This window comes from Henckelia pumila, chromosome 1 (assembly GCF_033568475.1).
Source record: "Henckelia pumila isolate YLH828 chromosome 1, ASM3356847v2, whole genome shotgun sequence".
In the NCBI taxonomy this organism is placed as follows: Eukaryota; Viridiplantae; Streptophyta; class Magnoliopsida; order Lamiales; family Gesneriaceae; genus Henckelia; species Henckelia pumila.
Genome location: NC_133120.1, coordinates 64406826 through 64427504, shown reverse-complemented (window position 1 = coordinate 64427504; position 20679 = coordinate 64406826). Strand labels below are relative to the sequence as shown.

At 35.2% G+C, this 20679-nt stretch overlaps 1 protein-coding gene and 1 long non-coding RNA gene across 8 annotated transcripts; both read left to right on the top strand.

The window, feature by feature from the left end:
• The first annotated feature begins 5298 nt into the window (after positions 1-5298).
• LOC140875464 (uncharacterized) lies at positions 5299-17564 on the top strand. 7 transcript variants are annotated; one of them, XR_012148458.1, is made up of 9 exons: positions 5299-5479; positions 5698-5743; positions 5882-5936; positions 6061-6691; positions 6887-6995; positions 7158-7224; positions 7348-7403; positions 8455-8596; positions 17194-17564. It is a non-coding gene; the product is annotated as an uncharacterized lncRNA (long non-coding RNA). The 7 variants fall into 7 exon arrangements; XR_012148459.1 differs by lacking the exon at positions 17194-17564 and having other exon boundaries at positions 8455-8735; XR_012148455.1 differs by lacking the exons at positions 8455-8596; positions 17194-17564 and adding an exon at positions 8079-8337.
• Positions 17565-17938: 374 nt separating this feature from the next.
• LOC140863791 (uncharacterized) lies at positions 17939-19617 on the top strand. Its single transcript, XM_073267462.1, has 3 exons — positions 17939-18323; positions 18428-19194; positions 19306-19617. Exons 1-3 carry the CDS (start codon positions 17939-17941, stop codon positions 19615-19617), a joined length of 1464 nt encoding a protein of 487 aa, XP_073123563.1.
• The last annotated feature ends 1062 nt before the right edge of the window (positions 19618-20679 follow it).

The window sequence follows — 20679 nt, the reverse complement described above, 5'->3', positions numbered from 1 at the left end:
GAGCTTCAAGTATCAAGTCTTCTACTATGTTTGATGTACTCTAATACATATTCGTTCAGCTATAACCCGAGTCCTCACGTGCTAAGTCTCTCTCCCAAGCTGTCAATGTCATCTCAGACCAGCTCCTGCCCCATGTGTTGTGATGCGCACATACAAAATAAAACAATATCCGGATAAACTCCGGTGAGAAATCATCTCAGTATAAGCGACATATAAAGCGTTAAATAAATCATAACAACTCTATTTAAATCGGCTCAACAAATAGAGTAAATAACGCTTCTATCGATCGATCGAAAATTGATTCATTCAACTTCGTTGCCATAAATATTCGTAAACGATCTTGACATGGATATCCATCTATCGTACCCATTCTGGGCTAGAAAATAAGGTCACCCTCCGACCTCGGCATATAATCAATTCATATCCTCATCAAATCAAAATCATATCAACTCAAAATCAAAGATCCACTACCTGAGATGAATCGACAATATCAAAATCAAATCAAAATAATAAATACGTATGTGGTTTTGATGGGACAACTCAAGAAGAATCGATCTTGAGTTTCAAAATCCCCGACTCTCGATGTCATCATTATACCTTCGTATTTCCTCTGTTTTGAATGCTTCAAATCTGAAAAATAGCATCAAAACATTCATATCAAGCTTCATTCTATTCAATCATTTTAGAATCGAGTCACAATCATCAATATATCTTCAATCAAATTCATTTCAAACCTCACTTTATCTTCCTCGGTTCGAATTCGGAGTCTTGAGTCGTTAGCCTTCAAACTAGTATGAAACTAAGAAATAAAATTGCTATATCATCGATAACATCTAAAAGAACATCTCATCTCAGTCATAGGCTATCAAAACGGTTTCAAATCATCAATCGACGGCGTATCGATTAAAAATCGGTAACCGACGAAATATCGAATTCGAATCTAACTTATTTAACCTCATGAACATGTGATATACCAGCACTATAACCTCATACACCAGCATATCAACACAATCAGCTGCTATAACTCTCTATATACATACTGAAAATCATAACAAGTTCATTCAAGAATCAATCTTCGATTCGTTTTCGATATCGGAATGTAAATACGTTGAATAACGTAAACATAACATCAATTCCTGATATCTATCAAATTTCAATCTTCAAAACTTGCCGAAGTAATTCAAAACTTACATCAAGTCGAAGTACTTGTTGTAAGGATTCCAGAACTCTTTTCAGGATCGAAATCGGACGATCGGAACAAAAGTTACGGGGTTTTGAAAGTCGAAAATTCAAAAGGAAATAAGGTTTCGGGTTCTGTTCTCTATTCCTTATTCGATTTTTCTGAATTCCAAATGCACTAACACGTTAATAAGCTGATCAAGCAATTTCAATAATCGGATATGTATTGCTTAATTGCAATTTAGTCCCTGAAACTTCACAAATTGCAATCCAGTCCTCGGCCTTCATTTTAATTCAATTTCAATCCAAAATAATTTAAGAATATTAGAATTAAAATCGAAACTCTAAATATTCTCAAATTAAATATACTCGGATTAAAATTAAATAAATTTGGATTAATTAAATAATCCTGGCCTTTTGCACTTTAGCCCTTCGAACTTCTATATTTGCAAATCAGTCCCTGATCGGGTTTCACTTTCGAATTAAATCATATTAATTCTCAAAACTTGGAATTAAATCTTAAATTCCATAAATATTCAAATCAAATATTTATTCTTTTAATTTAAGAATTCCCGGAATTTAATTCTCAAAATCCAGAGATTCTCAAATTAAATATTTTCGGCTCGAAAATTAAATCTATAATTTCCATCACATCTCAAATCAATATTTGCCCAAAATATGAAATTTAATTCTCTAATCCCATAATTAATAATTTAATATTTTCGGGCCTTACATTAATAATATGTATGATTTTTTTTTTTCAATTGACGAAGTGTTGTATAAATTCAAATATTATTATGAATCCCAAAATTACCCTTAAATAAAATTTATTTATTTTTTTATAAGACAAAATACAAATTGAGCGTAAATTATCTCCACTTTTTTTTTTTTCACCAACAGACACTCTTCTCGCTCTCAATTGAATGTTTTAGTTAATAGAGTAGGTGAGTAATTGATTAGAGGTCAAGAGACATTCTTCTCGCCCTCAAATTGTTTCCTATTATATTTTATTTATTTAATTTAGATCATTTCAAAATTTTAATTTCTTTATCGGTCTTTCACTTTCCTTAACATGGGAGAATGATTATTATTCAAAATTTATAGTTTGTTGACGATATTGAGAAAATAATAAAAGTAGCATTTTCAACAAATATTAAATTAAAGAAAATTCTTAGATTGTTGTCACTTTCTCAAAATAATAATTATTTAATCTTTGAAGTAATTTTTTTATTTTTTGGACTACTTTATTTCTATCGAAATTTGACTTAAAGCTGAGATTTTTCTGAAATTTTTAATCAAAAGATAATGGTGATAAAATTGGCTAAATGTAAATATTCGTATAGATATTTTCAAGTTTTTAGATTTGGAAAAAAATTATATTAAAAAGTGATTAAATCTTCAATGTTAAATAAGCCACGTTTTTGTTTGTTCATATAATAAGGCCCCGTTTGGATTTGGTAGATTTTTTTTTAAAAAAGGTGATTTTTTAAGCTATAATTTTTTGCTTTTGAAAAAGCTCTAATTTTGACTTAAAAAAGTGTTTTTTTAAGCACTTATTTTGCCATCCAAACACCTTATTAACTAAAAAAGCATTTTTTTTTTAAAAAAAGTGTTTTTTTAGTCTAGCTTCTCAAACCAAACGGGGCCTAAGTTCACAAAAATATAAATTTACATGCTATTAAGATTACTGTTATTCTAATTAATTTTGTTGTATTCAATTTTTATACATAATTTTAATTAAATTTTGAAATATATATTTTTTTCCAAATGACATGTTAAATTCTTTTTGTCGTCTTTTTTTTTTTAAAATTAGTTATGCACATATTATAATTTATTGGTGTTCATACAACTCGAAATATTTATCAAGCAAGTTTTCAAAGAAATCCCTACACTTTATTTATAAAGTTTTCCAAAATTTATGATTACATCTTATGATTGCAAATCAATCTTTGTAAATCATTAATCTATTGCATTTTAAAATCTTATCAAAAATAATTTTGATGAGAAAACGTGACATGCTCTTTATAACCCATAAATATAGTGAATGTTTTTGGAAAGAGACATATATATAAAGAAGGTTATATTAGCCTTAAAAATATGGAATAAATAAGTGGGGGGATAATTTTGTAAGAAATCACAATAAAGGTTAAAAGTGGAGTGTGTTTATAAATTTTGGAGTGTAAATATCATTTCATCTTCTCTATTTGTAGAATATTTTATTTGGAACTTTTGTTTGATTCGAAATCATTTCCTTACCGTTAGTAATAATATGTTCAGTTGTTTGAAGTGTGGTAACATGTGAGAGACAAAAAAACCAAAAAAACAAAAATCAAAAAAATTTAAACAGGTAAATTCATGCCTATTAGTTATTGTGGTTATTGTGTTGTGACTTGTATTTTATATATTCATTTATATCTAAACAGGTTGTTGGTGTTCTATGTTTCAAAGCTGAATATTTGAAGCTTCATTGGAGGTCTAAAATGGTGACGCCGTTCATTTCAATTGGCCTTCATAATTTGAAAATATAGTATATACACTTCTGAGAGTTGGTTCACTTTGACTGAATCTTAACTGCAAAACTGAAGTAGCTAACTGAAATTGGAAGGCTCAGTGGTCAACTGGATGAGTCAATTGAGGCTGGAAGTTTGGTCTGGGACTGAAAGACGAGTCAGCTGGATAAGTGTCTCCTCAACTGAAGACGGCGACTGGAACTGAAGATAGAGCCTGACTGGAAGAGTCAGTCATCTGAGCTCAACTAGAAGTCTACCTGTCAGTTTGGAGGATGACTGGAACAATTGCAGCAGTTACGGGTGTCAGAGTTTGTTACAACAGAGTAACATAATCGATTAATTGGTTATTTATCAGTCTCAAGGAATACAATGCGAGCTATATAAAGGTTGAGTAGATTGAATGATGAGAGAGAGAGAGAGAGAGAGAGAGTTGCTCATAGATTCTATTCAGTTTTCCCTTGTGTATAGTATTTGTAAAACTCTCGGATTGTGAGAGGGTTTCGATATCTCTATAACTGTTCAGTAGGATTGATTTAATCCGAACCACTATAAACATTGAGTTCAAATTCTTTTTTGATTCATGTGTGTGTGTTGTGTTCTTCATTCCAGTTTACTGCTTCAGTCGTGTTGCTTGAATTGTTTGTGATTAAGCTATGATTGGCTTATTTCACAACAACTGGTACGAGTGCTTGGTTCAACAATAAAGGAAGCATGGAAACTACCAGATTTGAAATTGAGAAGTTCACAAGGAAGAACACTACTGGTTCAGCAGGGTCTTGAAAAAGCTCTTATGGGAGAGGAGAAGATGCCTGCAACCATTAAGGATTTGGACAAGAAGGAGATCCTAGCAAAGGCATACAGTGCGATCATATTGAATCTGGGTGACAAGGTGTTGAGATAAGTTTCAAAGGAGGAGAGTGCATCTTCAGTGTGGTTGAGGCTTGAACATTTGTATATGACAAGGTCCGTGGCTAACCGAGTGTTCTTGAAGCAAAAGCTTTATACATTCAAGATGACAAGTAGGAAATATATTGAAGATCATATAGATTATTTCAAAAAGATTATATTGGATCTTAAAATAGAGAGACAAATGTTGAAGACGGGGATCGATCTCTTTTGTTACTCAAGTCACTGTCGAACACATATGAAAATATGAGAGACAACATGATCTATGGGAGAGAATCTCTAGCCCTGGAGGAAGTCTATTATGCATTGATATCCAAAGAACTAAATAAGAAACTAGAATCAGTTCGGGAGGCACTACAACAAATATGTTAATTAACCACACTAAAAAGACAACGGTTTTATATCTAAATTGTTGTCTTTTGGTCTTTAACAACGGGTTTTACAAAAACCGTTGTCGTTGACCGTATTTTAATTAAAAACGACAACGATTTTTTAAAAACCGTTGTCTTATTTATGTCAAAAACAACGGTTTTAAAAAACCGTTGTCTATGAGCAGGTTTTTTATTGCCTACGACAACGGTACATTTTTGTAATCCGTTGTGGTTGTTATTTTTTTTTATTTTTTTTTCAATTTTTTAAAAAATACACACATACATAATAACCTACTTTACACGCTTGAGTGGCTTAAGCGAAGAAACGAAAAACAGAAACCCAATCCCTAAACCCAACCCGTCGCCCCTTCAACCCAGCTCATTTCCCGCGCCCTAGACGCCGATCGATCGCCGGAAACTGGTCATCCGACCTCCTTTCATCTAGCCCAAGCCTTAGCAACTCCAATCGTGACTTCAATCTTGAGTTTACAGCTTGGATAGAAACTGCACTGTGTAAGTTTTGTTGCTTCGTTCTCTTGTTTGGTGGTCTTTTAGTAGATGCTGAGGTCTAGATTTACTGTTGTTTGGGCTTTCGGTGAATGGGCGGAGAAAACGGGTTATACATTGGATACGTCTGTTTTTTTTTCTTTTTTTTGGGTTCCCTCTTGAGGTTATCTGTCTTCTCCGTATCACTGCTCTGATTTCCCTTTTATTTACCTCAATTTTTCAAGCCCTAGAGAGATTCCGACACCACCCGCCCGCCAACCGCGACATATGGTTTGTATTTTTATTTTATTATTTTTCTCGAAGGAGTATGATTTTTTATTTTCTAATTCCTTTCAAATAATGTTATTTGTGCTGCAGATTTAATGATTTTTACGCTCCTGAATCATGTTGTTTTGGGTGTGTCTGCAGGGGTTTAGGGCCTTAGTTTAGAGCTGCAGCAACGGGTCAGCATTGGTCTTCCATGGTGATTTTCTTGTTTGTTTGGAATTAATAATGTGCTTGATGGGTGTTTCATTTCTTTTATTCTCTGTGTGTGTTTCTTGGCCAGAATGTTGTGTGTTCTTAATTGATTCAGGATTATGTTCCAGCTGTGTTAGATAACTTCAGTGCCAATGTCTTTGTGGATGGGAACTCTGTGAATCTTGGCCTGTGGTACCACTCATTGCACTTTCCACACACAAATCGTGGTGCTGGTGAAGGATGAGGTCGTAAATGCACATCTGCGAAATCTTTCCTCGCTGCTGCGTCCGAGCAGACCTCTCGTTCGTTTTCCGATATTTTCTAGCTCGTTCTTTGTGTTTTAATAGGAGGATTCTCTGGAATATGCGTCTATTCAGCTGCGGTTGCTGATAATTGTTCGTAACTTTCATTGATGAGCGATGCATGGAGATGTGCTTATAGTTTGTGTATGCGTGATTGCTATTTGATCAGCTGATATTTGTTTTTGGGTTTGGTGGCAGATTCAAGCTTTGTTCTGCCATTGATATATGCTATTGTTGTAAATCCTTCTGAATCTCTTTGATATTGACCTCTGATTCGTTGTGCAGAAGTTGAATTTAGTGTATATTTTATGTCTTTTATGCTTCTATATGAACGAGTTTTTTTAGGGTGATTAAAGGTTGTATTCGGTTCCAGCCCCTGCCATTCAGTTTCAGATCGAGTTGCTTGAAGTTTCTGGACATTTCAAGCTTGTTTCTTCAGTTAGAAATACTTGGCAAGGTAAATTCATACATGGTTTATCCTGACACGTAGTTCTTGTGCTCCTCTAGTCAATCCTCTCGTTTCTCAGCCCTTGGAGTTTATCAGTTACAAATCTTATATAGCTTTTCAGTCTTATATACAGTAGCAGGTGCATAAGTGTGTTTCTACTTCATGGAATTTCATTTAATGCTTCTGTAAAATTTTGTTGTTCAGTTACTTTCAGGTGGAAGCCATGGCATTGATGTTGATGATTTGAGAAAAAAAAACTAAATATACTGGAGGTCATTGTGAAGGGAGCCGAAAAGTTAAAATATTTTGGGAGGTATGAGCACATGATAACACTCAATCCACCTAATTTTGATTGCTCTCCAGTTATTCTGCTGAAATGGAAGTGCTCATTTTAGTTAACTGAATTTAAAGGTTAAAATTTCTTTGAAGTATATTTCTTTATTTATTCTTTGTTTAATTTATATTATGGTTTCAGTGGGTTCCCAGTTTGGTTGAAGTATGTTCCAGGGATTAGCTTCAGAACTGACAATGGGCCTTTCAAGGTCTGTATGTGCATAGTGTTCACTGACCAGGAGCAAATTTTCATTTTCTGATATTTTTCTTGTTTCACTCTAACATTATTGATAAAATTTTAATATTTCGTTTCTTGAATATGGCAATGCAAGGGTTTACTCAGAAAATTGTCCAAATGATGAAGGATGAAAAATTGTTTCAGTCTCAGGTATGTTCGGAAAAAAAATATAACATTCTTGTTTTTTTTTTTCTTTTTTTGAGAAAACACAAGTTATGCTTTCGCAAGTTAAGTCATATATACCAAGAAACTTTTGTCAATAAAAGAAGAAGTCATACCAACAAACTAAACAGAATATGTACTTGTGAACTTACCTTACATATTTCAAAACATACAAGTGATTAAATCCATGATATGCATGTTGTAATATTTGGAATGATCAGTGTCCTTGATTCTTGTGAGTGTCCTTCCCACATCTGCATTATCAAGCCACTACTTTATCAAATCCCAGAGGGGGAGAAAAGGGACTTGACAAGAAATCAAAATGAACATTGTTTGACTGATTTCTGGATGGATTTTCATTCCAATACTTTTATTTGCATTGTTTTGGGTATCTTCTTTTCTGCATCACAACACATGATGATACACTATCAACAAATTTTTTCACTCAAAAAGTTTATCTTTTGGTGTGAATGATGCCTACCAATGTGAATGTGATGAATATATTTTTAGTGAAATCTGAGGAGGACAAGTGTTGCTTCCACTATACATATATATTATGAATCTTTATCTAAAATTATACAAGTGTATATGTATATAAACAAAGTAGCCGGAATATATGTTATTGGAGTCACACAACCATATGTATAAGAATAATTTTCGCAGGTGGAGGAATTGTTCATCAGAAAAGAACAAAGTGAAAGTGAGGAGATAGCTTAGGGAGCCAAGGTTTTGTTTTCAGACACGGAGTGACATATATGTTCTTGATGATGGTTACAAATGGAGGAAATATGGACAGAAGGTTGTCAAGAACAGCCTTCATCCAAAGTATTAATATTAATTCATTATTAGTTTTCATTTTTTAGCTTACATTCTAGTTAATTAACTAACTGGTCGTATATAATGGATTAAGAATTTTAACATATATATTTACTGTGTGTGTGTGTGATCTTGGTTGATTTTATCTGTGTCGTATTTATTGCATCTGTTTCTGAGAGTTATTGCGAGTACTAAATGAATTTAGTTTATTTTTTTTTTAAAGAAAAAAATCCATCAACTTTTTGTGTGTGGATATGACCGAGAATGGGCTAGCTTACTTGGAGTGCATTAACTTATTTGTGGAGATACTGGATCATTTTTTCAGCAATATTTGCAAGCTGGATCTGTTATTTAATTTCCACAAGGTATGCTTCCCGTATTAATCTTGTAGGATATTGAAAGAATACGAGCGGTGCTGTAGGGAATAACTTGCTGCTTTAGTACTTTGTGATCCTCATGATCACGACTTACTAGATTTTATGGTCTGTAATTTTGTGACCATTTGAAGAAAAGTTTCAAATTATAAGGCTGAGAATAATTGTTAAAGTTTCAGCCATAAAACCATATAATGGAAATTCGACTATTATTCTTTGCATTTTTGCTTTGTTTCTCCTATGGATATTGACCGCTTAATTCGGTATCAACTAGCAAGTGCACTAGGTCAAGTAATAGTAAAGTGGACTGAGAGTCCAAGTATCGATCCCACAGGGACTGTTGTCAATTCTCAAGAATTAATTATTTAGTTTAATCTAGACAGAATAATAAAACGAGCACTAAAAATTAAATAAAAATTTAATTACTAAAATAAAATAAGAATTAAAATAGAAGAAGAATAAATTCAATTAAATAGAGACAACCAAGACACGCGAAGGTACCAAACAAATCATGCAAACAAGTGGCAAATCCAGGATCCAGATTTAATCTTAAATCACGGCGAATTATCCTATCTTGTTTAACAGTCTATTTCTAGAACATGTTAAACCTATTCAAGTTATGACGGATTAATTTTCATAATTCTAATCAAACATGAATGCATTCAATATTTGTGATAATTCAGTTTTCACCTAAAGCCGCATACTGAAACCGAATACTATTTCTAGTCGGTTTAACCATATGTCAATTATTGGAGTGATCGAAATCAATTCCTCCTCTGTCGACTTGGAATCAATTAACAAGCAAGTAAATAGTTGATCAGGTTATTCACAAGACAGAATTTAAATCCAACAATCAATAATATTAACAAAAATCCAAAAATCCTAAATAAACATCCAAATATTCAACATAAAACTGTCTGGCCCAATCTCGCGGTCTTGGTTGAAGAAAAACTAATCAATAAACGAAAATATAGTTCAAACAAAAGTTTAATAATCTAAAGAAGAAAAGAAGAAAAACTCGAATGGAGCGTTCTTCAATCTCCAAGCCTCCTAGCCGCCGTCTATCTGATGCGATTCGAACCCTTTTCACGTCTAACAATCTCCTATTTATATGTCTTTGAAAGCCCAAGAAATAAAGCCCGAAAAGTTGAAAGTTTTAATTCCCGAAAATTCTATTTTTTCTGATTCTGCGACATGCAAGGACCCTGGATAAGAGTCCGTGTTCAGGTCCGTGCATTAAACTGAAATCGCCGATTTTTTTTACGAGGTTGCACGGACCCTTATCCGGACCCATGGACGGGGTCCGTGCATACATCCTTGCCTGCGCGCAATTTTCTTGAAAAATTCATATCTTCAGTTCTAGCCGTCGGATCGAGCTGAAATTTGGACAGCAGCTTCAAAATATCTTGAACTTTATTTTGAACATTAAAGATCGGATTTAGATCTCTCTAGCATTAAAAATATATTTTTGACCATAGCTACTCCGTAATTCATGCTTGTGGCTCTTCTCTTTCTCCAAAAATCATGATTTCTTTAATATTTCTACAAAAATCAATCCGGAGAGTGAAATGCACACACATGCAATAAATCATGAATAAAACTTATAAAACAATATGAATGCACACAAAATAGACATAAAAATATAACAAACTAATGCATACAAAATGCACTTATCAACACCCCCATACTTAACTCTTGCTCGCCCTCGAGCAAGACGTGCAAAAACACAATATGCACACAAAACATAAGTAAGGACGATTCATGAAAAAAATAGTCTCCGATAAGTTTCAACTTCAAGAACTAAAAACCAAAAACTTCTGATTGTTCACAATACACTGTCAGTTTAACGTAAACGTGTGTGTGTGTCATGTCATTCCAGCTTCATGCAACATCAAAAGACTCTGTCCTAAGAATGCTTAGCGACCTATGACAAATCAGTGCAAGTGTCACAATCCAGTACTCCGTCATCTCAACAATCCCAAACAAAAACATGTACTTTCTTGAGATTAATTACGTAACTCCGGATTTTGCACCCGGTATTTTTAATAAGCCCCAATAATTACCCGCAAACTTATCTATAACTAAGATAGGATTCGAATTTCAATCCCCTCGTCTATAGCTCGAATGGAGCATCAATCCCATTTAACCCGCAAACTTAGCTATGGAAGAATGATTAGGATTTCAATCATTTTTCAAGCCCGGATGGAATTAATTTTTTTTTTTTTTCACAAAATTTGTTCAAAAATTTTTATAGGTACACCCAAGATCATACATCCAATGTCTAACAATCATCGGGAATCCAAAGACACTATCATGATCAACAAACACCTATTGCCGTGCAATGGTCAAGCAAACACGAACTTCATCAATTACATCGCTACACTACACTAGTCGAACATGCGTGCTTAATAAGATTCACGATTCAACCAACAGTTTCTCATGTTCAATCAAAAGCAACATTTTTTTAAATTTTTTTTTCAACTATATCATTATCAGCTATTATGACTCATCCTACTCATTCACACAACACAAACACAAAAAAAAAACAACAAAAATGAACGAGATGCAAACAAACATAAAACATTACTAATGCAACACAAACACAACAAACAAAAAAATAAACTAGTCGACCCCCCTACTTATCCAAAGCATTGCCCTCAATGCTTCAGAACCATGAACAGAATGCAAAACAAACACACAATGAAAACAAAAATAACACTCCCCTGGTTTCGTATTCGTCCTCTTCATCTTCCTTTGTAAAAGTCCAACAACAACTTCTGGTGGCGGGGCAATATACTGCACATATAAAGGCGACAGGTAAGGCATATGATTAGCAAAAGATAATAAAAAGAAAAAAAAACAAAAAAAATAATAATAATGTAAAGAGAACACTGGGTTGCCTCCCAGTCAGCGCTAAGTTTATAGTCTACAGCCCGACTATGAAGAAGCAACCATCAAAGAGCGGTTGCCGCCCATAGTAAGAATCATACGACTCTACGTATGGGTCTTGATTTCCTACGCCCTCAAGCTTGGCGTGATATTGACATGGAAAGCTCGTCGGTCCAACAACACTGGACATGAACTGATATTCATCTTTATCATCAAAATTCACTTTTGGCTCATCATCGCATGCGAGATGTTGGGTAAACCTTGTGAAAATCCATCGATTAACCATCTCCAAGTACCTCAGAAGGTAAAATAAATAATTAAATAAACAAAAGAAAAATAATAATAATAATAATAATAATAATAAGTCTAGTCTCAAGAAAATAATCTATCCTAATATTAACTAAACAGTCCCCGGCAACGGCGCCAAAAACTTGACCGCTTAATTCGGTATCAACTAGCAAATGCACTAGGCCAAGTAATAGTAAAGTGGACTGAGAGTCCAAGTATCGATCACACAGGGACTGTTGTCAATTCTCAAGAATTAATTATTTAGCTTAATCTAGACAGAATAATAAAACGAGCACTAAAAATTAAATAAAAATTTAATTACTAAAATAAAATAAGAATTAAAATAAAAGAAGAATAAATTCAATTAAATAGAGACAACCAAGACACGCGAAGGTACCAAACAAATCATGCAAACAAGTGACAAATCCAGGATCCAGATTTAATCTTAAATTACGGCAAATTATCCTATCTTGTTTAACAGTCTATTTCTAGAACATGTTAAACCTATTCAAGTTATGACGGATTAATTTTCATAATTCTAATCAAACATGAATGCATTCAATATTTGTGATAATTCAGTTTTCACCTAAAGCCTCATACTGAAATCGAATACTATTTCTAGTCGGTTTAACCATATGTCAATTATTGGAGTGATCGAAATCAATTTCTCCTCTGTCGACTTGGAATCAATTAACAAGCAAGTAAATAGTTGATCAGGTTATTCACAAGACAGAATTTAAATCCAACAATCAATAATATTAACAAAAATCCAAAAATCCTAAATAAACATCCAAATATTCAACATAAAACTGTCTGGCCCAATCTCGCGGTCTTGGTTGAAGAAAAACTAATCAATAAACGAAAATATAGTTCAAACAAAAGTTTAATAATCTAAAGAAGAAAAGAAGAGAAACTCGAATGGAGCGTTCTTCAACCTCCAAGCCTCCTAGCCGCCGTCTATCTGATGCGATTCGAACCCTTTTCACGTCTGACAATCTCCTATTTATATGTCTTTGAAAGCCCAAGAAATAAAGCCCGAAAAGTTGAAAGTTTTAATTCCCGAAAATTCTATTTTTTCTGATTCTGCGACATGCACGGACCCTGGATAAGAGTCCGTGTTCAGGTCCGTGCATTAAACTGAAAACACCGATTTTTTTACGAGGTTGCACGGACCCTTATCCGGACCCATGCACGGGGTCCGTGCATACATCCTTGCCTGCGCGCAATTTTCTTGAAAAATTCATATCTTCAGTTCTAGCCGTCGGATCAAGCTGAAATTTGGACAGCAGCTTCAAAATATTTTGAACTTGATTTTGAACGGTGAAGATCGGATTTGGATCTCTCTAGCATTAAAAATATATTTTTGACCATAGCTGCTCCGTAATTCATGCTTGTGGCTCTTCTCTTTCTCCAAAAATCATGATTTCTTTAATATTTTTACAAAATTCAATCCGGAGAGTGAAATGCACACACATGCAATAAATCATGGATAAAACTTATAAAACAATATGAATGCACACAAAATAGACATAAAAATATAACAAACTAATGCATACAAAATGCACTTATAAGATATATAGAAGAAATAAATAAGATTTGTTTTTGTTTCAGATGCACAAGTGGATGTTAATCTATGCTGAGACGAGAGTTCCAAGTTAATTTATAAAAATTAGTTTATAGCTCTATTTTCTATTTTCTAGTGGGCATTGAATTAGAATTAGAATTTCGAGTGATTTGTAATACTAAAAAAATGTATATTAAATTTTATTTTTAAAATTTTAAATTTTGGTTTTTTATAATATTAAAATTTGTATATTATTTTTTTAATTTTTTTTGTTTTTTATATGGAAAACTAGGGGGTCTAAAACTGTTGTAACTGATGATATTATTAAAAGCACGCCCCTACGACAACGGATAAAATCCGTTTCTTTCAAAGACAACGGATTCGCCCCTTTGACAACGGATTTTATCCGTTGTCGTAGGGGCGTACTTTTAACAACACCATCAGTTACAACAGTTTTTAACCCCCTACGACAACGGATAAAATCCGTTGTTTTTTTGCGTTTTTCTTGTAGTGAGGAATCAAGTGAAGGTCGAATCATTTCGAGTCGGGTGGGGGGGGAGTGGGGAATCAAGTGAAGGCCTTTCTGCTAGAGGCATATCAGAAAGTGTTGGGGGGGGGGGGGGGGGTGGAGGGGGGAAGTGGGGAATCAAGTGAATGCCTTTCTGCTAGAGGCATATCAGAAAGGAAATACTTCAAGAATAAGGGGAAGGCTCAGTCCAAGTTAAGGGGCAATTACGAGAAGAAATGCTTCATGTGCCATAGGAATTTTCAAGAGAAACTTCCCTGACATCCACAAGAAGGACAAGGAAACTGAATTTGACACGGGATATGTAACTGTGGCTGAGGAAGAATATGAAAACTCGGATGTGTTAACGGTTACCATTGGAAAATCAAAGGAAAATTGGATTTTGGACTCTGACTTCTCTTTTCACATGAGTCCTCACAGGAACTGGTTTTGTGAATTCACTCAAATCGATGGAGGAAAGGTGGTGATGGGAAACAATGTTTCATGCCCAGTAACTAGAATCGGTTCAATTAAGATTCAATTAGGGAATGGAACTGTTAAAACATTGACTGAAGTGAAATTTGTTCCAAGACTGAAGAGGAACTTAATCTCACTTGGAGTGTTGGATCACTATGGATATGAATTCAAAGCCAGAGTGACGTTCTCACGATCACAAATGGAGTGACGGTGGTGATGAAAGGACAAAGAACTAATGGTTTATTATTCCTGAATGGATGGACAGTTGAGGACTCAATTGGACTGAGTGTTTAGTTGAGCACTGACATGGCCAAGACATGGCATAACCGTCTAGGACACATCGGTGAGAGGGTTCTCCATGAACTGAACAAGCAAAGAGTGTTCGGAAAGGACCAAATCAGCAAGCTTGATTTCTATGAACACTGTGTGCTTGGAAAGTAAACTAGAGTGAAGTCTCAGCCAGTAGTCCACAAAACCAAGAGAGTTTTGGATTACATTCACTCGGTGTTTGGGGGCCTCAAAGAACTTGAACCATGAAGGATCAAGGTACTTTATAACCTTCATTAATGATTTTTCCATACGAGTGTGGGTCTACCCCATGAAGCATAAAAATGAAGCACTCAGACGTTTGTAGACTGGAATAGTCTTGTGCAGAACCAAATTGGAATAAAGATTAAGAGGATGCGAACTGATAATGGTTTGGAGTACCTGTGAGAATCCGAAATTTCGTAGTAAACTAAGTGGAGATAAACTGAACTTGAGATAGACTGCTTGAATAAAGACTGAATTTTGGCAAACTGAACTTGAGGAATACCGAAATCGAGGTAAACTGAGTTGACCAATTGACCAAGATCAATCCAGTAGCTAGACTGAAGTCCATATGCTCCATAAATCGCAACTAAAGAAATAACTCAAAAATTATGGCAAATAATTGCATTAAATGAGGAGCTTAATAGTCAAAATCTTTCTTATAAATAACACTCAGATTTCTGATATCTGTTATACTAAATTCTGAGCAAAACATCTATAGAGTGAGTGAGGAAATTAAGTTTAACAGAGGCAATCAGTTGAGAAGACCAGTTTAACGGCCAGTTTAGCAGGACAACCAAAATTTGTTTAACAAATCTATGTTAAGTGGGCGTTTTGTTTTAAAGTAATGAAACTCTGTTTTTATTTTCGATTCCAGCATGATTTGTTTCATGAATAAACACTCTATGATTTTTTGGTGTACCAAAACTTGTGAACTAGTGGTAGTAATATATATTATTTCACTCCGAATCTCTGAATCTCTGGCCTCACCCTTTAGAGAAATACCATATAAAGGACTGATATCAGTTTGCTATAAAATTTGCAAGTAACTTGGTACACTGCCTGAAGTTTATTTTTTTTGAATTTATGGAAGAATAATTCTCTGTCTATGTACTCTGTACTCTATTATATTATGTATATATATGTATAAGAAATCCCGTTAAAATGATTTTAAACGAATGCTGGGAATTTCTCCCATTTACTGAGTGAAACCCATATTATTCACCCACCCATATCACCCATCTCAGATAAGAACGAAGAAAAACTCGAGGATGATGAGCAAAACCAGTTCTGGGGTTGGTGAAGAAGAACAACAAACCATTTAGTTTTGTTAAGCCGCTGCATATTTATTTAGTCGTTTTCAGTTAGGATTGTAAAGACAATTTAAGTTCGATTTTATGAAAGACTACATAATTTTAGTTTCATGAATGAGTAGAATGGTTATTCTGAAATTATGTACTTCGAGACTTGTTATTTAATATGAAAACCATAAATAACGTCAATGTCAACCAGGCCCAGTTTCGGGGTGTGACATTAAAGTGGTATCAAAGACCAAACCAGGTTTCATAAACTGAGGGAAATTGAATTTTAGAACAATAGAGAAACTGAGTATGAAACCAATAGGGAAACTGAATATTGGTTATTCGACTGCAATCAGTAGTGAAACTGAAATTGAGTAGTTGAGATAAACTCAGTAGTTGAAAACTCAAGAGAACTTAAGATCAGTAATCATAACCAAAAACCGAGGAAGATAATAGACGACTGAAATATATGCGAAAATTTTTGTGGAAAATAAAATAAGTGGTAAACTGATATTATGTGACCAGTTTAGTACCAGGTCAACTGATGGTACGATATCAGTTTGGTACTAAGTAAACTGATGGTACAAGATCAGTTTGGTACTAGGTAAACCGATGGTACAAGATCAGTATGGTACCAGGAAAAATAATGGTACAACACCAGTTGAGTACCAGGAAAACTGAGCAGTTTGGTAGAACAGTTGAGTACATCAGTTGGGAACCAGCGTGATCAGTTTAGGGGAGCGGTTGACCTAATAAACTATGAAGTTGAGGTCTTTGTCGCGCAAACTTCAAACGGCCATAACTTTTGATCTGGGAGGAATTTTTTCTATTGTAATATATCGACGAAAATGTCTTTTTGATACGCATCAACTCTCTAGGTTACGAACCCGAAATTCCATTGTCTAGATAGATATATCACCGATTTCGTGATATTTTCCGGTTTTTCCCAAACTTTGGGGATTTTTCATTTCCAATTCTCTTGGTATTTTTGCACCAAATTTGGTACACATCCTACTCATATGTTCAATAATTTTTAGAAAAATTTTCAAGTCCTTCTGATGTGTAAATCACATAGATTATTTTTGCTAGTTTATTATTGTAAGTTGAATGTTTAGTTCAGTTGACTGCTATCACTTGCTCTGTGCTACTCTTGTTCAGTTGACTTGTTAACCTCTTCGAGTAGTTTTTCAATTCATTTTAAGTTGAGTTTGCATATGAAAACCGAACTAATTTCCTTCTGCTTTTCTTTCTTAAGGATAGGGAAATGGCCTGCAAAACTGCCCAAATTAGAGAGTTAGAGCGCATAGTTCAACAACTTAAGGGTTTCAATGCCAACTTGCAACTCAGCAACCAAAGACTGTATGAACAAGAGGAACACTTGAAAATGGATGTTGAACGCTTAGCTTAATACCTACATGAGAAAGAGATGAACTGGAAGCTGTAAAATCAGAAAAAGGATCAAGTCCTAGACCTCAATCTCATAGTTGGAGTGTTGAATGAGCAAAAATTATTAATTGAGGAGCACACTGAGTATTTACAAGCAATGGTTGATCACTTGCAACCACTAGTTCCAGTAATGGAAGAATAAGATCCTGAGGAAGTTGAGCCTGAGGAAGACCTGATGGACCTAGGATTAGGAGAGGTCATAGACTAGACTAGACTAGACTAGACTAGACTAGACTGGTAGAAGTCTTGTAATGAGGATTATTCCATATTTCTTTCGCATTATTGAAATCCGAATGTAATTGAACTTTTGTTTGAAATCAATAAAAGTTTTTGGTTATCCATTGGTTTCATATTTGAATTGTGAGAAATTACTTGATCTTTTGTTTCCAAATTTTCTTTATCAAATCATACCTTAGCAAGCTTTTCCTTTTATAGGAAATGACAAACTTACCACCGAGGAACAATCGTAACCCACGCTACAGTCGCAACAATGACCAAAATGGCAATAATGAAGATGCACCACCACCACTTGGAGACTGAGCAATGAGAAAATCATGGTCATTGAAACTGTCGTGGCTACTACACTACAAGGGTTGATAAATCCCAATGCTAACCAGCCACCGCCACCACCTCCAGAACAAAACAACGGGACTAAGCAACATTATGAGTCCCTCCGCAGAGCGAGAGTTCCAACTTTTGATGGGAGTTCTGATTCTGAAGCTGGGCAAAACTGGATGAAGGAGATAGAGAATCATATCCGGCTGTTAAAGGTTCCACAAGAGTTCAAGGTGGAAGTTATCACACCTTTCTTGGTGGATAAAGCCACCAAATGGTGGGAAGGTTTCTCACCAGCCATGTTAGGAACGAGACCATTCAATTGGAAAAGCTTCCATGAAGCATTTCTGAAGCAGTACTTTCCACAGCTGTTCGAGTACAGAAGTTGTTCGAGTTTGAGAGTTTAGTGCAAACACCAAACATGTCAGTAGTCGAGTATTCATTCAACTTCCATCCCTTGGGAAATTACTTTTCAACAATCATGGCAGATGAAGCTTTGAAGATGCATCGCTTCAAGAAGAGATTGAATAACAGGATTCAATATGCCCTTGTTGTTATTGAACCCAGCAACTATGATGAACTGATAGGAGCCGCCATCAGGGCAGAAAACAACATCAAGAGGCGTGAGGGTGAGAACAAACTGAAGCATCTCATGCCTAGCAGCACACAACCATCCCAAGGTCAACAGTTCAAAAAGCCCAAGTATACAAGCTACCCAACATCCAGCAGCCACAACAAGGGCACCCAGCCCACACCGCCAAGTAAAGAAAGACAAAACTGTCCAAATTGTGGATTCTGTCACTCGGGTGAATTCCACAAAGGCACTGGATCCTGTTTCCGTTGTGGAAAACTATATCACCACATTGCTCAGTGCACTCTCCCTAATCCAATGAATGTTTTAACAGTGGGAACACCTTCAAATAAGCCTAAGGAGAATAATCCAAACACAATGGTCCATGTTTTGACTCAAGAGAAGGCTGACAACTCCAACGATGTGGTAGCAAGTACCATTCTAATCAATAAGATTCCTGCTTATGTGCTATTTTATTGTGGTGCTATGCATTCGTTTATGGCTAAGAGATTTGCTAAGAAGATAGGAGTTAAACCTGATAACTTAGAAGAGCCATATAGAGTAGCAACTCCAGCTAACCAAACACTAGAAACTCAAAATCTATATCGGGATGTCAGCATCCGAATAGAAACTAAAGAATTTAAGGCAGACCTCATTCAATTGAACATGGTAGAATTCGATGTGGTTCGTAAAATGGATTGGTTAGCCAATTAGAATCATGTCGTGGTTGCCTGTCATGGAAATACAATAGTTCTCAAAGCTCCAAACCAAGATGAAATCATATTTCATTGCAAGGTGAAGGAACGAAAGACACTTCTTTATGCTTCTCAAACATGGAAAGCTTTGAAGAAAGGAAAAGAATTCTATCTTTCTATAATAAGTGAGGTCAAGATGGAAGCTGAATTGAGGATAGAAAACATCCCAGTGGTTCGAGAATTCCCAGATGTCTTTCCAGAAGAACTGCCTGGTAAAACCTCCGACCGAGAGATTATTAAATTGAAGCCCCGGACAACACCCATTTCGAAGGCACCTTATCAGATGGCGCCAGAAAAACTCAAGGAACTCGAGGACCAACTCCAAGAGTTATTGGATAAGAAACAAATATGACCAAGTGCGTCACCTTGGGGAGCACCTGTCTTGTTTGTTAAAAAGAAATACGGAAGCATGAGATTGTGTATCGACTACCGAGAATTGAATAAGATCACAATCAATAATAAGTACCCGCTTCCAAGGATCGATGAACTTTTTGATCAGTTGAAAGGAGCTAAGGTGTTTTCAAAGCTCGTCTTAAGGTTAGGATACCACCAGCTCAAGATTAAAGCTAAAGATATTCCAAAGACAGACTCCAGAACAAGATACGAGCATTATGAGTTCACTGTGATGCCTTTTGGTTTAACGAATGTACCAGCAGCATTCATGGACTTGATGAATAGAGTATTCAAGCCGTTTCTTGACAAATTCATGGTAGTGCTCATTAACGAAATCCTTGTATACTCTCCAAGAAAGGAGGACCAAGGAAACCACCTACGGATGATTCTCCAATCTCTAAGAGAGAAAGATCTTTTCGACAAATTCAAGAAGTGTGAGTTTTGGCTAAACAGTGTGTAGTGATCCGCACCATGATCAACTACTAATTAAAAACTCAAGCATGCAATAATTCCTAATCAAACATAATCAGATAATTAACAATGGAAACTAAATTAAAGTTATACAGCCCAAAAATCTTTAATAAAACCATATCGAATAAAATATTCCCAAAACCAACACCCCTGAACATGATACACAAACATCGCGACGTCAACTCCTCATGATAACAACCTTGTCATCTAAGATCTCCCAACATCTCCTGCACTATCCAACCTGAGGTCTGCCCCATCGAAAATAAGATGTCCCAAATATCACAAAAATAAATGACGTGAGAAAACTTCACTCAGTACGAGATTATGAGTATACAAATATTATGTGCATGAATGCAAGTGTATGGGTTACCAAGACTCGAGGTCAAAAATCTCTAGTCAAGAACAAACTTATGCCTTAGGTATGTAGCACTCTGTGCCATCGCACCAAAAGGTGGCTCACATATCCGACAATGGATATAAGTGACCTGATCACGAATCTACGTGACCAACCATCCACTAACAGGATAGGGTGAAAACACTACTACAGGAT